Source organism: Vigna unguiculata, chromosome 4 (assembly GCF_004118075.2).
Source record: "Vigna unguiculata cultivar IT97K-499-35 chromosome 4, ASM411807v1, whole genome shotgun sequence".
Classification (NCBI taxonomy): Eukaryota; Viridiplantae; Streptophyta; class Magnoliopsida; order Fabales; family Fabaceae; genus Vigna; species Vigna unguiculata.
In genome coordinates this window covers 29225058-29241926 of record NC_040282.1, presented here as the reverse complement: position 1 = coordinate 29241926, position 16869 = coordinate 29225058, and the positions used below count along the sequence as shown (strand labels likewise).

Sequence of the window (16869 nt, the reverse complement as noted above, 5' to 3'; positions counted from 1 at the left end):
GTCAATGCTCGCGTGAAAACTGTTGTTGTAGGTAAACTCAATCAACGGTAACACTTCATCTCAAGCTCCCAAGTGATCCAGTATACATGTTCGTAATAAGTCCTCAAGTGACTGGATCGTCCTCTCGGACTGACCATCTATATGAGGGTGGTAGGCTAAACTCATGGTCAACTTGGTTCCCAAAGCATCTTGTAAGGTTTGCCAAAATGGTGACGTAAACCGGGGATCCCTGTCTGATACAATGCTCGAAGGTACTCCATGCAGTCTTACAATTTCCTTGATGTACAGTTGGGCCAACTTTGCCATGGACATCCTCAAGTTCATCGCCAAGAAGTGAGCACTCTTAGTCCATCGGTCTACTATAACCTAGATTGTATCATGCCCCCTAAAATTCTGTGGCAAATGGGTCACAAAATCCATGGAGATGTTGTCCCATTTCCACACTGGTATCTCCAAGGGCTGTAGATTCCCACCGGGTCTCTGATGCTCCATCTTCGCCTTCTGACATGTCAAACAAGCGGATACAAATTGTGCAACGTCCTTCTTCATTCCCTGCCACCAGAAGGATTCCTTGAGATCCTGGTACATCTTAGTCATGCTAGGATGCAAGCTAAGACGACTCTTATGCCTCAAGGATTAACCATTTTACCTCAGCATCATCATGTAGACACACTCTGCTTTGGAACCGCAGTATGCCATCATTACCCAAAGCAAAATCCTTTGCCTCATCTGTCCCAAGCTGTTCTCGTACCCGGTTCAAGCTGGCATCCAATAGTTGCCTCTCCCTAACTGAATCCAAGAAATCATTAGATATAGTTAAGGTACTACACATAATGGACTCGGACCCCAACTCCACCTGCAACTTCATATCTCTAAACTGCTCCAGTAGTTCCACCTCCTTGATCATAAGGTGTGCAGCATGTACAGTCTTCCTACTCAATGCATCAGCCATTACATTCGTCTTCCCCGGATGATATAGCAGTTCAAAATCATAGTCCTTCAAGAACTTCATCCACCTTCTCTGCCTCATGTTCAGCTCCTTTTGATCAAACAGATACTTAAGGCTTTTGTGGTCGCTGAACACCCGAAATTGTGCACCATAAAGGTAGTGCCTCCAGATCTTCAAAGCAAATACTATGGTCGCTAACTCCAAGTCATGAGTGGGGTAGTTTCTCTCATGCATCTTGAGTTGTCTCGAGGCATATGCCACAACCTTCTTCTCCTGCATCAACACACAACCAAGTTCGAGATGGGAGGCGTCACAGTAGATCTCGAAAGGCTTCCCGACATTCGGGATCAGTAGTATCGGAGTGCTGGTCAATCTTCTCTTCAGCTCTTGGAAACTTTCCTCACACTTATCTGTCCAGGTGAAAGGTTGGTCCTTCCGTGTGAGTTGCGTCAGGGGAGCCACTATCTTAGAGAATCCCTCAATGAATCTCCTATAGTAGCCTGCTAAACCTATGAAGCTCATGATCTTTGTAGCTGACTTGGGACTTTCCCACTTAACCATTGCCTCGACCTTTGTCGGATCCACTACAATGTCGTGCACAGATATCACATGGCTCAAAAACTGAACTTCATCCATCCAGAACTAGCATTTGAACAACTTAGTATACAATTGCTTCTCTCTTAGGACACTAAGCACCAACCTCAGATGTTCAGCATGCTCCTCCTGAGTCTTAGAATAGATGAGAATGTCGTCTATGAAGACCACAATGAACTTATCTAAGAACGGTCTGAAAATCCAGTTCATGTAGTCCATGAACACAGCTGGAGCATTGGTCACACCAAAAGGCATAACCACGTACTCATAGTGGCCATATCTGGATCTGAAGGTCGTCTTCTGCACATCATCGGCCTTCACCAATATCTGATGATATCCCGACCGTAAATCTATCTTCGAGAACACTGATGACCCATGCAACTGATCCATCAAGTCATCAATTCTCGGGAGAGGGTACTTATTATTGATTGTCATCTTGTTCAACTGTCTGTAGTCCACACATAGACGTGAACTCCCATCCTTCTTCTTCACCAACAGCATTGGTGTTCCCCAAGACGAAGTATTGGGTCGGATGAACTGCTTCTCCATCAACTCCTCAATCTATTTCTTGAGTTCCACTAACTCTACCGGAGCCATACGGTATGGAGCCATTGATATTGGGCTGGTTCCTGGTACTAGATCGATAGAGAACTCCACCTCTCTATGGGAAGGCAACCGTGGCACCTCATCCGAAAATACATCCTCAAACTCATGCACGATCGGTATAACTGACGTCCTCTCCTCTTTCTCCACCCCCAGATGTGTGAAGATTATGTAACACTGTGCACCCCCTTGTAGTTCCTTCACAATCCCTTGAGATGTTAACAACTCATGCTCCTTTGAGTTAGGGAAAAACAGCTTCTTCTCTCGGCAATCTATAAGAATGCGATTGGCAGAGAGCAAATCCATCCCCAATATCACCTCCAACTCCTATAGAGGTAGGCATATCAAATTCACCTTGTACCTACGTCCCTCTACCTCCACTAGACATCTAGCACACAAGGACGACGTCCTGACCCGACGCCGGAGTAGACACCGCAAGCTCACACTGTAGCTCGCACACCGGTAGACCCAAACGTTCCACACAAGCATTTGACACAAAGGAGTGTGTCACTCCAAAATCATACAACACACAACATCTCATCCCGAAAATCACACAATAACACATAACAAGGTTACCTTAGCCTGCAGCCTCTGCTCTTCTCATAGCGTAGACTCTGCCCGTCGCCTGAGGCCTGTTGCCTCTGTCCCTTCGCTGATGTTGGTGAGGAGTCTAAACTAGAGGGCGTGTCGTTGTCTTGGCAATGGTGGGACAGTCCTTCCCAAAGTGGTCTTCCTTGTCACAATTGTTGTACCGACGGTAACCCTCCATACGCGGGCATGTGTTCCTCAGGTGAGGGCCTCCACATATATAACGCTATACTCGGCCCTATTGTAGAGGGAAACTCCTAGACCCTTGGGACTGATGGTGGGGTCTATCATATGGCCTCCTCCGCTCCTCATGTCTAGGTTTGGACCCAATTGGTCCACCAATCCTCTGTGCGTTCTATGGTTGCTGGGGGCGCTGGCCTTCTACCTCACGTTTCATTTTCTCCATCACTCTGGCCTTCTCTACCAGAGCGACAAAGTCCTTTATGGACAAGGGAGCCATCATCAAGCGGATATCACCGCGGAGACCATTCTCAAACTTGCGGCATCTCCATTCCTCGTTGAACGGTAGAGTGTAGAAGCAATTGAGGTGTTTGAACTTCTCAGCATACTTAGTCATTGATTTCCCTCGCTGAGTCAACTAGAGGAATTCCACCTCCTTGGCATACCTCATGCTGTCGGGGAAATACTCTAAGAGGAACTTCCCCCTGAAAGCCTCCCACATGACCGACTCATCCCTTTCCTCCATAATGGACTTCATGCAAATCCACCAATGCTCCGCCTCATCGGTGAGCATGTATACAGCAAATGATAACCGGTTCTCTGCCGGGCACATCTTCGCATCGAAGATCCTCTCTATATCCTTTAGCCACTAGTCTACTACATATAGGTTGACTCTACCGTCAAATTTCACTGGATGATGTTTCAGAAAATCTTCTAGGCTCGACTCCCTAACTGTCGGTCGTGGCTCGGGACCAAAAACAAGTGCAGCCGTCCTGTTCTCTTCCAGCTGTCGGAGGGCTTCCATATGTTGTCGATGAGCATCCTCAGTAGCTACCCTAGCAGCCTCCATCTGTTGCATCACTAGTTGTTGTTGCTCGAGCGATGCTACCTATCGCTGCATCGATGCTTCATGATGCTGCATCATCTATGTGTTTCTGCGTCATAGCAGCTACCATCGCCTCTATTGCCCTAACAATATCGAGTACGTCACCTTGAGAGGATTGTGGAGCCCTACGAGAAGGTGCCATAGTTCATTGGCACACAGAAAATCACTTGGTTAGGCTTGATAAGACAACAATTTTAACTAGAACACTCAGAAAGACATAGGGAAAGCTAAGCGGACATCCAAGTCCACAGACCTAAAGAATGATCGCTCTGATACCATAAATGTAACGTCCCATTTAATTAATAAGTGTAATTAAAAGAAATGTCACACACAAATAATATAGTAGCGCAGTCCTAGGGTATTAAATGCAACCCCTACAAGATCCTAGGCACACCACGATGTCTAAGCAAACTATTTACAACATTTAACAACAAACCCAAAATGGGATTAAAATAGTAAACTAATACATGGGCCATAACCCGGAAAGAAAACCCATAAAGATACAGATCCAGTCCAAGCGGACTATGCAGCGAAATCATCTCTCCTCTGTTGACCACGAGTATCTCTCGCATGTGCTCCCATCAATAAATTGATGATCATCGCAAGAGTAGAAGAATAACATACAAGGCATTCAAACAAGAAAAAGGTAAGCTAAAGCCAAAAGATTTCATCAATGCAATCAAATATACTTTCGCAATCCAACATACATACATCACCCAAGCATGTTATGACCTTCCAAAACAATACACTAAAACTCAACTCGACTAATCTGGATACATATAACCTAGTCAGATTCAACGGATGCTTGCACTTGTGGTGGATACCTCTGCTCACCCCCGAGCTATGTGTTACAAGTGTTACAATGAATCAATGGATCAAACCCTAGCAGAGAGGTTGACGGTTGCAGCTCAAGGTTCTCTGAAAGTGAGTGGAAAGTGAGAGTTAAGGCAGACTTAAGGTGAGTTTTATCATTTGGGCTAGTCCTTAGGCCCACTCACAAAGGGCCAGCCCTTTATTTTATAGCAGAAAGGAATAAGACATTTTAGTGGGCCTTACAATCCGGCACGGGTTATTATTATCAAGTATAATTAAGGATCATTATTACTATCAACTATAAATATTATTATCATTATTATTAATTATAATTATAATTATTTTTATTATTATATTACTACTATTATTATATTACTATTATTATTATTAAGAACTATAATTATTATAATAGTTATTATTATTATTATTATTATTATTATTATTGGTAGATACACATTTTACTTTTACTTACTATGTAGGAGCTATGTTTCAATTACTTGTCATTTTTATTTGTTTTGTTGTTCATTTATCTTTTCATTTGAACAATTATTTCAATTTAAAAAAATAGTTACTAAAATTAGTAAAATAATAAAACTAAAAAATAATTTTTTTATTATAAATAATTATTTAAATTTAAAATATAATAATTAAGAGGATAAAATTGATAAAATAAAAAGGACACCAAAGATGTTTATCTCTTTGTATATGTAGTTATATTAATATTAATATTATTATTAGTAGTAGTAGTATTATTTTCTTTTGTCACTACGCGATATTATTATAGTGGTATTATTATTATTATTATTATTATTATTATAGTTAGACACATATTTTATTTTTATTTACTACAAGATCATATTTCAATTACTTGTTCTTTGTATTTGTTTTGTTATTTATTTTATCTCTATATCTTGGTATTTTCTGAATTGGAAAACAATAGTTACTAAAATTAGTAGAATGATAAAACTGACAAATAATTTTTTATTATGAATAATTATTTAAATTTAATAAATAATAATTAAGAGGATAAAATTGTAAAAACAAAAAAAAGGACATAAAAATGTGTATCTCTTTATATATTTAGTTAGTGAATTATTATTAGTATTATTATTATTATTACTATTATTATTATCGCTACTTATTATTATTATTATTATTATTGTTATTATTATTGTTTTTGTTATTATGGTTACATACACATTTTACTTTTACTCACTATCTATGAATCACGTTTCAATTACTTTACCCTTTTATTTATTTTGTTGTTTATTTATCTTTACATTTGAATAATTATTTCAATTCAAAAAAAAATAGCTACTCAAATTAGTAAAATAATAAAACTGAAAAATATTTCTTTTATTTATTTAAGTTTAAAATATAACAATTAAGAGGGTAAAATTGAATTAACAAAAAAAAGACACCAAAGATGTTTATCTCTTTATATATGTAGTTGTATTATTATTATTATTATTATTATTATTATTATTATTTTATTATTTTTATCACTATGCGATATTATTTTAGTGTTATTATTATTATTATTATTATTATTATTATTATTATAGTTAAACACACATTTACATTTATTTACTATGGGATTATATCTCAATTACTTGTACTTTTTATTTGTTTTATTGTTCATTTTGTTTTTATATTTGTGTAATTATTTGAATTAAAAAAATAGTTACTAAAATTATTAAAATGATAAAATAGACAAATAATTTTTATTTTAAATAATTATTTTAATTTAACAAATAATAATTAAGAGGATAAAATTGTATAAACAAAAGAGGACACAATAAATGTATATATTTTTATTTATGTAGTTATTGTATTATTATTATTTTTATTACTACGAGATATTATTATAATGATATTATTATTATTATTATTATAGTTAGACACACATCTTAAATTAATGGTTAAAATACTTCGTTGGTCCTCGTTTTTGTACCAAAATCTCAATTTGGTGTTCATATTTTTATTAGTCTCAATTAGGTTCACATATTTGTAAATCAGTAACAATATGTAACTAACACATTAAGTAGGTGTCACGTGTCACCTCCTCGGTTTTTCTAAATTTTTAATTTTTTTGAATTTTTAAAATTTTTTTAAAAAAATATTTATGTCACGTGTCACGTCTGTAGTGTGTCACGTGTTAATCTAATATAGTGACACATGTCAAATTATTGTATGAATCTCAATTTGGTCATCATATTTGTTAATTTGATTTAATTTCAGTTCCAAATATTTTTAAAAATTTTCAATTTCATAGTGTCACGTGTTAATCTAATATAGTGACACATGTCAAATTATTGTATGAATCTCAATTTGGTCATCATATTTGTTAATTTGATTTAACTTTAGTTCCAAATATTTTTAAAAATTTTCAATTTTATGTGCTCTAAATTTCGAAAAAATTTAATTTTTATATAGATGTTATGATGATATTTTTATTACAAGTGATATTTCTATTACATATTTTAAACAATATTAAATTTATTTAAATATATATTTTACATTAAACTTTGTTTAAATTTTATTTTAAAATTATAAATATATAGATTTATAAATTTATATTTGAAATATTTGTATAACATTAAATATCAACAATTTTTTAGAGTTGGCTTAAAAATAACAATTTTATAAATTCAAATGTAAAATTTTAAAACAATTTTATAACAAATTAAAATAAATATATTTAAAATTTTAATATTAAATACACTTAATATTATTAAAATATTTAATAAAAATATCAATTTTATTAAAAATAATCATAACATTATATAAAAGTAAAATTTGGTCTAAATTTGGAGTGCATGAAATTGAATGTTTTTTAAAAATATTGGAGACTGAAATCAATCAAATTAAAAAATATGATGACCAAATTGAGATTCATACAATAATTTGACACGTGTCCCCATATTAGATTGACACGTGGCACACTACAAACATGACACGTGTCATAAATATTTTTTAAAAATAATTGAAAAAAATTGAAAAAACATAAAAAAAATTATTATTTTTTAAATTCAAAAAAAAAATTAAAATTCAAAAAAATGAGGAGATGACACGTGACACCTACTTAACGGTGTTAGTTCCATACTAACGAAAATGACCTAATTGTTACTGGTTTACAAAAATGTGGACTTAATTGAGACTAATAAAAATATGATGACAAATTGAGATTTTGGTACAAAAACGAGGACCAACAGAGTATTTTAACCTAAATTAATTTACTATGGGATCGTATTTTAATTACTTGTCTTTTTTATTTGTTTTGTTGTTAATGTATATCTTTATATATAATTATAGATTATTATAGTTGACATTAGCCTTAGTGTTAGCATTAATATTAATATTTATAGCATAAATATTATTATTATTAATATCATTATTATTTTTATTGTTATTATTACTATTCCTAATGGTGTTATTATTATAAGTGTGTTTTTTTAAGTATAGAAAACATTGTTATACTAAATACTTTTGTTAAATAGAGTTTTAATATTTTAAAATTTTTATGATTTATAATTTATATTAATATTACTAGCGTACACACAAGCGCAACAACGCCTGTGTGTACGCATTTTGTAAATATATGTGATATTATATTAGTAGGTGATGATAATGTAATGTTATTAAGTTATAATATATAAAATAAAATTATATTTAATAAAAATAAAGTGAAATATATCAGAAAAGACGAGAGAATAACTGTTGATAAATAGAGAAAAAGAAAAGAGTAGAGATAAACAATTTTATAAAAAAGTTTGTAAAAATAACAATCAATTTTAAATTTTTTTATAAATAATTATATTTTAAAGGGTAAAATTGGTATTTTGAAATATTAACACAAAAGAGAGAATCTCCTTATATATGGTTATAGATTATTAGTATTTTTAATTGTTAAATAAATATAATAACAATTATGTTATTATTCTAAAAAAATTAAAAAAAAAATAAGGCTATTATAATTATTTCGTAAAATCAATTAATTGTATTATATTGTGATATCAATTCTATTTATTATATTTAAAACTGAAATTATCATTGCATCACTTAGATTTACTATTTCATTACTTTAATAACAACATTTACAACACTGAAACTTAATTTTTATAATATTTCATTACATAATACTTTCACTATTTTATTATTTTAATATACAAAATAAAACAAATACGTCCCGTGCGTCAGTATACTAGTACACTATTAAAATAGCTCACAATTTGGCCTCCACGTGGCTCAAACCTAAGTCCTTCATACTAATTAAGTACTCTCAACCATTTGAGCTAGTACTATTCTACATTATAAAAGTCAGGATTAAATGCCCATAAAGGCTCCCACTACCCATATTTATTTATTAATTATTTATTTAATTAATTAAATTTCTCGGATCTTACACATACAACCCAAATACTATTTTATCCATATCAAATCAATTTTAGCATCCTGTATTCCTCCAAATCGCTATGGATACGATACTTATTGTACTACATAAAGCTATCAAAACGGGTCACTCGACCCAACCTGTGGCTTGGCCCGCGACGGGTTGGCCACTTAGTGGGTCAACCCAACCCGGCTCACTTATTAGCGAGCCAACAAAATTAGAACCCGACCCGACCCACCACGGGTTGGCGGGTTAAACGGATTGGCTATTGACTCACTTAATTTAAAAAAAAAAAACACACAATTTTTTTTCTTCAATCCCAAGAAAACTAAATTATAATTCCGATTAAAATCTAAATAAACTTCAATACAATCCAAATAAAATCCCAAATTATGTTAAACTCAAAATACAAACCAAAATCACAAAAACATAAATTATTGTCTAACATCAAATCATTTTTGTCACTTATCAAACTATAGTATTAGAGTCTTCAATGGATAAATCCATAACATTTTTATCTCTTGAAGCATCTTCTTTATCTCCATCTACAATAAAACAAGAAAAAAATAATGTTAACTAATAATATTAAAAGATTAAGTATTAAATAATTAAATTAATTTTACAGTACTAATAATAAAGTTACCTGTTAATTCAAAACTATACAACCAATTTTGTGTTAAAATAAGTGCCTTAACATTATTGAAATGTTAAATTAAAGAGAATAGCAATTTAAATTTAAGTTTTACTTTTTTAATATTATATATATATATATATAATATAACATATATATATATATATAATATACATATAATATATATAATATATAATATATATAATATATATAATATATATAATATATAATATATAATATATAATATATAATATATAATATATAATATATAATATACAATATATAATATATAATATATAATATATAATATATAATATTTAATATATAATATATAAATATATATAATATAGTATATACATATATAATATATATAATATAATATAATATAATATTATATTATATATATATATATATACATATAAACGTATATAATATAATATATATATATATATATATATATATAATATACATATAATAAAATATACATATAATATAATATAATATAATATATATATATATATATATATATATATATATATATTATATTATATGTATATTTTATTATATGTATATATTATATACGTTTATATGTATATATATATATATATATATAATATATATATATATATATATATATAATCTATGCATATATATATATACACGTATATAATATAATATATAATATATATATATATATAAATATATATATATATATATATATATATAATTTTAATATTTAAAATTTGTTAGTGGGTTGGTGAGTCAACTTAGCACATCACGAGTTTAACCTGAATGAGCCGGGTTCTTAACGGGTTGGATTCAATTTTAATCTGTACTGAAATTTGTAATTTTTTTTCAACCCAATCCGATCCGAACTCATGATGAGTCGGGTTAGCTCGCAAGTTATAACCCATTTTGACGGTTCTAGTACTGCATCTACCTAGTATATTTGCTAGAAAAGTGATTGCATTTAGCAATCTAGCATTCACTCTGTCATTAACTATTGAAAAAAAAAATAGAACTTCATTGAAAAAAAAAGACTCCATTGAACAAACTCAACAAAAATAAAGATTAAATTAGTATTTAACAAAAAAATAAATAAAGTTAACACAAAAAGTGTAACTTAAAATGTTTATTACTAAGTAGCTCGATTTATTCCATTAAATCAAATATATAGTTTATATATATATATATATATATATATTTGAATATATATATATATATATATATATATATATATATATATTCAAATATTAGTTAGTTTTTGTACATAAGTATACAATAAATGACCATACTTTTATTATATTTCTTATCTTTAAAAAATACTGAACAAATCTATGTTTGCATTAAAATTACATGTAAAATAAATGGCTAAATGTAGTTATTTTATTTACAATGGCAAATGAAAAGTATTGCGTTAAAAGGTTAATGGTATAAATATATGTTTTATTATTTATCATATAATTATCTATAATATTTAATTAATATTTTAAAGAATTAAAATTTATATTATATAAAAAAAGTACACGTTAAAAATTTAATTAAAATGTAAATAAATGTTATCAAAGTTAATAATTTTAATAAAATAATGTAAGACTTTTTGTTAAAAATAATATTTTGTGTGAACTGTTCATTTAAGGTTTCCATTATGCTTTTCTTTATTATAAAAAATCATTATTAAATATTGAAGAAAGAAATTTTGCTAAAAAAATATTAATGGTTTTCTCAAAAGGAAGTAATTTATTACCAATTTAATGTAAATAGTCATTTTAAAATAAAGTCAAAGACTAGGATTAGGATGGAGACTATGCCATTTCAGTTACTTTTGAATCCTTGTACTTACTCTATATATAGATAGATTATCAAGTCATTGTTATACCAAAGAGTTGAGAAAAGGATGATGAATACATTGTTATTTTGTTGGTGCTTGTGTTTAGTAATTAGTCATTATTATGTTCATGGTATTCAAGTTACCTTGAAGGAAGATTTGGAGTTTCAGACAAAACCAAACCTTACTAATAAGACTCCAATCAAGACTATTTATGTAGTTCATAATCTTCTTAGTATCTTTTTTTCTAAATGTATATCACATTATGTGTATTACTAATTTTATTTTATTTTTTTTAATTTTATAGACAGAGTTTGAAGATATTATTGATTGCATTGACATTTACAAACAACCAGCTTTCAACCATCCTTTACTAAAAAATCACAAATTACAGGTAAACAATAAAAATATTTTATTATATAGAAAATTTTCAACTTTAAAATATTTTATGTTTTAGTTTTAACTTTCAATCTATTTTTGATTATATATTTTTTTCTAAACTTTGATATTTATTCCTTTATTTCCAGATAAAACCCAATTTTGAAAATGTAATTGAAAAAACATTTGTGAATAACTCACAAATTGGATCCATATTTGGATTTGGTAAGGAAGAATGTCCAAAAGGAACGGTTCCAATACAAAGAACAAAATATGATATCTCTGATGAAAAATTATTAAATGATCATATATTGCTTAAAGACATCCCTGGTGTTCATGTAAGATATCTTATACAATCCTGATTTCTTATTCCTATAAATTAAATTATCTTTTAAATTGATTAGTTATTTGAATATATTCAATTTGTTTAGATTGCAGAAATATCTATGATACAAACGTATGCTCCTTTTTATAAAGTTAGTGGGATAAGTAGCCTTTATAATCCAAAAGTTGAGAAAGATGAAATCTCTATGGCTCATATATGGGCTGAGAATGGACCTGTAGAATCTTCCAACAGAATAACGACTGGATGGCATGTGAGTTACAATGATTTATTAATGATTTTTTTTTTTTTGCAAAATTTAAGTCATTTAATTTGTCTCTTAAATCTCAATAAAAGATTAGATATTTTTAATTATGTTCATATTAAAGATTATTATTCGATCGAGCATTTAAAATCTTTTTATTTTTTCTTAATATATATTTTATTTGAAATAATAATTTTATTTTTATTAAATTTGATTTATGATGTAAAGAAAAATAAATGAAATAAATATAATATAATAATTTTATTATAGTGAAGAAAAAAATATCATAATTATTATTTTTATGAAAATAAGTTTAAAAAATAGATAAAATCCAACATAACAAAATTTCTAATTGATTTCATATTTTGATATCAGGTAGCTCCAAACATATACGGTGATGCAAGAACCCATTTTTATACGTCATGGACGGTAAGAAGACATATCATTACATTTTATTTAATCCTAATTTAATTTGTAGAACTACAACATGGAAGAGAATATACTTTAATAAATCTTATGTATGGGTGGTGCTTATTGTCTTTTCACTTTTTTCTTTGAGACAAATGGATGCTTGTGTCTTTGCATATAATAGACATTTGATAGAAGATTATAATTAAGTTTTCTAAATAAAAATTAATTTTATTTATTACAGTCAGATAATTTCAAGAAAACAGGATGCTATAATACTGCATGTCGAGGTTTTGTTCAGATTGACAGGAAGAATTTCGCTGGTGGATATTTTCCTCAAGTATCTACCTATGGTGGACCAATTTACGAGGCTTACCTGGCTATTGCTCAAGTAAATAATTATGCTGTTAAATTTTCACTTTAATTAAAATTGAATGACTCTTAAATGCATTATTAATATACATTTTACTTTTTTTAATACATTTTTAAGTAAATATAATTAAAGATTTGAAATATTTTGTGATATTTTATTGACAAAAGCTGAGGTGTGTTTTTAGGATCCAAAGACAAAAAATTGGTGGATAAGGGCAGGAAATGTAAACATTGGATATTATCCAGCAGCATTGTTCTCGAACTTAGGGTCAGCATCCATTGTAGGGTGGGGTGGGAGAACGAAAGCTAAAGTTGGTGGTCTTAGTCCTCCAATGGGATCTGGGCATGTTCCTGATGGGAACAAGGCCCATGCATCTTATTTTAGATCTCCCAAAATTAACCGTGCACCAGGAGAACCTGATTATACACCTGCAAATACTAGGACCGGAGGCTTCTCTGACAACACTAATTGTTATGGTGTTTATTACTACTATAAATCAGATGTTAGTGAAGAAGGTGTTATCCAGTTCGGAGGACCTGGAGGAAAATGTGGAGTTTAATTTTCTTTATAATTATACTTTATATTGGATTATGAGTTTAATAAAATCATCTTTGTTTAGTATAATTTATTTTTCTAGCATTCTCTCCATTTGCTATTGGTAATTTTTAGAATGTTATCCATTTTTTAAATAAAGTTGGACGAGTTTTTTGTTTTATTAAATAATTTTTTCATCATGATATTGATATGAATTATTCATTGTTAAGAAATTATTAACAATGTTGAAAGTGTTGAGCACATAATTAATAAATAGTTCTCTTCGAACATAATTCATTTTATATCTAATATAGTGTTATTTAAATTTAATTTTCAAAACATATCTAAGCTATAAAATATAACAATTTATATGATTCCTAGTGAAGTTAAAATAACACTTAATTTACTTATATTTATTTATAAAAGTCAATTATTAATGTTAGCATGAAAATATTTAACTTTTAATTTTTATATATATAATACTTATCCATTTGTTTTTATTTTGAATGAATTTAATTCGTTATTTGGGGATAGTCTAATATTTAGAAAGTTATTACATTAATTAAAAGTTATATTCTTTTTATGTAATACTTATTTTAAACGTACATATAAAATTAATTAAGGTATCTCAAACATTTTCTTGTAAGAATGAATCAGAAATCAGGGTTACATAAGTAGTTCTTTAAGCCGAATTTTTGAATGAAGTCGTTATCTGTCACACCCTTAACAAAGTCACAACGAGGGGACACTGAACAAAAAAATCATTAATTTTAAAAAGTAATAAATTTTAAAAAGGAGTCGTCATCATAGTTTACTAAGGAAAACTATGGAAAACCTAAACAAATGGTCTGCGAAACCGGATCAGGTCCGAGAGTCGGTTAAATGTGGAAAAGGTATTATCACCTCACATGTCCGTCCTAAGATGATTCCCTCTAATTAAGTGTGCAAAACTAATGTAATTTTAAAATATTTGTTTTTTCTAAAAAAATTAGATAAAACAAACGGATATGAATGAAAAAAGCATTTTTAAAATTTTATATTTAGGTTTGACAAAGTGTTTGACCTTCTCTTATGTATTCTCAAAAAATAAGAAATCAGGATTACATAGTTCTCTTTAAAAAAACAAATTACTAAAACAAAAACTTTGATTTGATTAATACTTTTTTATTTATTTTAAACTTTAATATATCTTTATATTTATCATGTGAATCTAAGACTCAACATGATAAAAGTTACCAACAAGCAAGTCTGAGACTAAACATGATGATTAAAATTTATAATATATGAAAAAGTTAATTATCAAATAAACTCGATACTTAACACGATAATCAAATTTTATTTAAATTGAATTAAAACTATAACTATCAAGTAAGTATGAGACTTAACATGATAGTTAAATTTTGCTTAGATCGAATAAAAACGATATTTATCAAGTTTGAGACTTAACATGATAATTAAATTTCATTTAAATCGAATAAAAACGATAATTATCAAGTTATCAAATATGTCTGAGACTTAACATGATAATTAAATTTCATTTAAATCAAATAAAAATGATATTTATCAAGTAAGTCCAAGACTTAACACAATAATTAAATTTTATTTAAATCTAATGAAAATTATAATAATCAAGTAAGACCGAGACTTAACATGATAATTAATAATCTTTAATATTATTTTGACGTGAGAGGAGAAAATGATTTTACATAAAAAATATATCATCAAATAAAAATATGAAAGCAGGGTTGTAAATATCAAAACCAGGGTGTAAATAACCTAATATTTAATAACTATTAAAGGAGTGTAAATATTAAAACAGTAGGTGCACAAAGTCAGTAACCGTAAAGCATAAAATACAGGGATGCGGGAAGCAATCTGACCATATCAAACCAAAGGCTGCCAATATCGGACAAAGGGGGTTCGAAAAGAGCAAAACAAACAGGAAAGGGGCTTCTCCCTACACCCCAAGCCTTTCTCCTGTACTCCAAAAAATTCCTCTTTTGCCCTCGTGGTAAAAAAAGTAAAAGTAATGAAGTAAAACATAAAAGAAAGTTATTGTGTTTTTATGTATTTTATCATAGCACACTTCCTGCACCCCCAAATTCAATCTTATTTTTATTTTAAATAGTTTAATCCATAAATCCATAGATCCATGTTTTATGTCAATTACAGAAGTCGAGTTTTACAACATCCTATTTTTTTACTGAGACTTTGTTCATTTCCAAAGATAGATTTGAGGGAGAGGGAAATGATAGGTTTGAGTGAATTTGAGAGTGAATGGTGTGTTGTTTTTTTGAAGAGATTTAAAGGTGATTATGAGTGAATTTAGTAGTAAAGTTTGTGAGAGTTAGTGAGTGATTTGATTGATATGATAGATTAAAAAAATATTTTAATATATTTAAAAATGAGTTTACCATTTTGTCCTTATGTAATAAGTAGTATAAATTTGTGTTTGTATGAGTTTAATAAATTTTTTATTTAATGATACATTTTAAATAAATAATTTATAAAAATTAATAAGATAAATTATTTATAATCATAGTATTGAAATAAATTTTATCTAAACAATTGTGAATATAATTTTATAAAGAAAAAAACAAAGAACTTGTCCAAGCCACTGTCCTTCTACAATCCACTCTCCCACGAGCCAACAAGTTCTCCAATGCGCCAACTCCACCAACGACGCTTCTTGGATCCGGATCTGCACCATCATGGATCGATTCCGCCTCTTGTTGGATCGATTCCAACTTCTCTGGATCGGTTCCTCACATGTTGGGATCGGATCTGGTCATTGCGGATCGGTTCCAAGCTGTTGCAGAACCTTCAGCCACCGTCTCCTTCCACCCTTGCTTCGACGACATCTCTTCCAGGCCACCAACAACCTGCAACAGCCACCGTCTCCTTCCACCGTTGCTTCCACCACATCCCTTCCAAGCCACCAAAAACCTGCAGCAGCCACCGTCTCTTTCGCGCTTCGAATTGGCACCCCTTTGGTCTTTCTCTCCACTCACTAGCCGCCGCTGAACCTCCACTGTACATGCAAAACACGTGAAACATTTATGACGAGGGTAAATACGTCTTTTATTACCACTCTCCTTCAAATCTTTGGTTCAGAAGCGGGATG

At 29.6% G+C, this 16869-nt stretch overlaps 1 protein-coding gene across 1 annotated transcript; it reads left to right on the top strand.

Annotated features, from left to right (window-relative positions):
* The first annotated feature begins 3796 nt into the window (after positions 1-3796).
* On the top strand, positions 3797-13770 carry LOC114180693. Its single transcript, XM_028066994.1, has 8 exons — positions 3797-3896; positions 11608-11681; positions 11773-11859; positions 11993-12181; positions 12275-12439; positions 12806-12859; positions 13083-13229; positions 13396-13770. The coding sequence occupies exons 1-8, from the start codon at positions 3797-3799 to the stop codon at positions 13768-13770; spliced, it is 1191 nt and encodes a 396-aa protein (XP_027922795.1).
* Positions 13771-16869: the final 3099 nt, after the last annotated feature.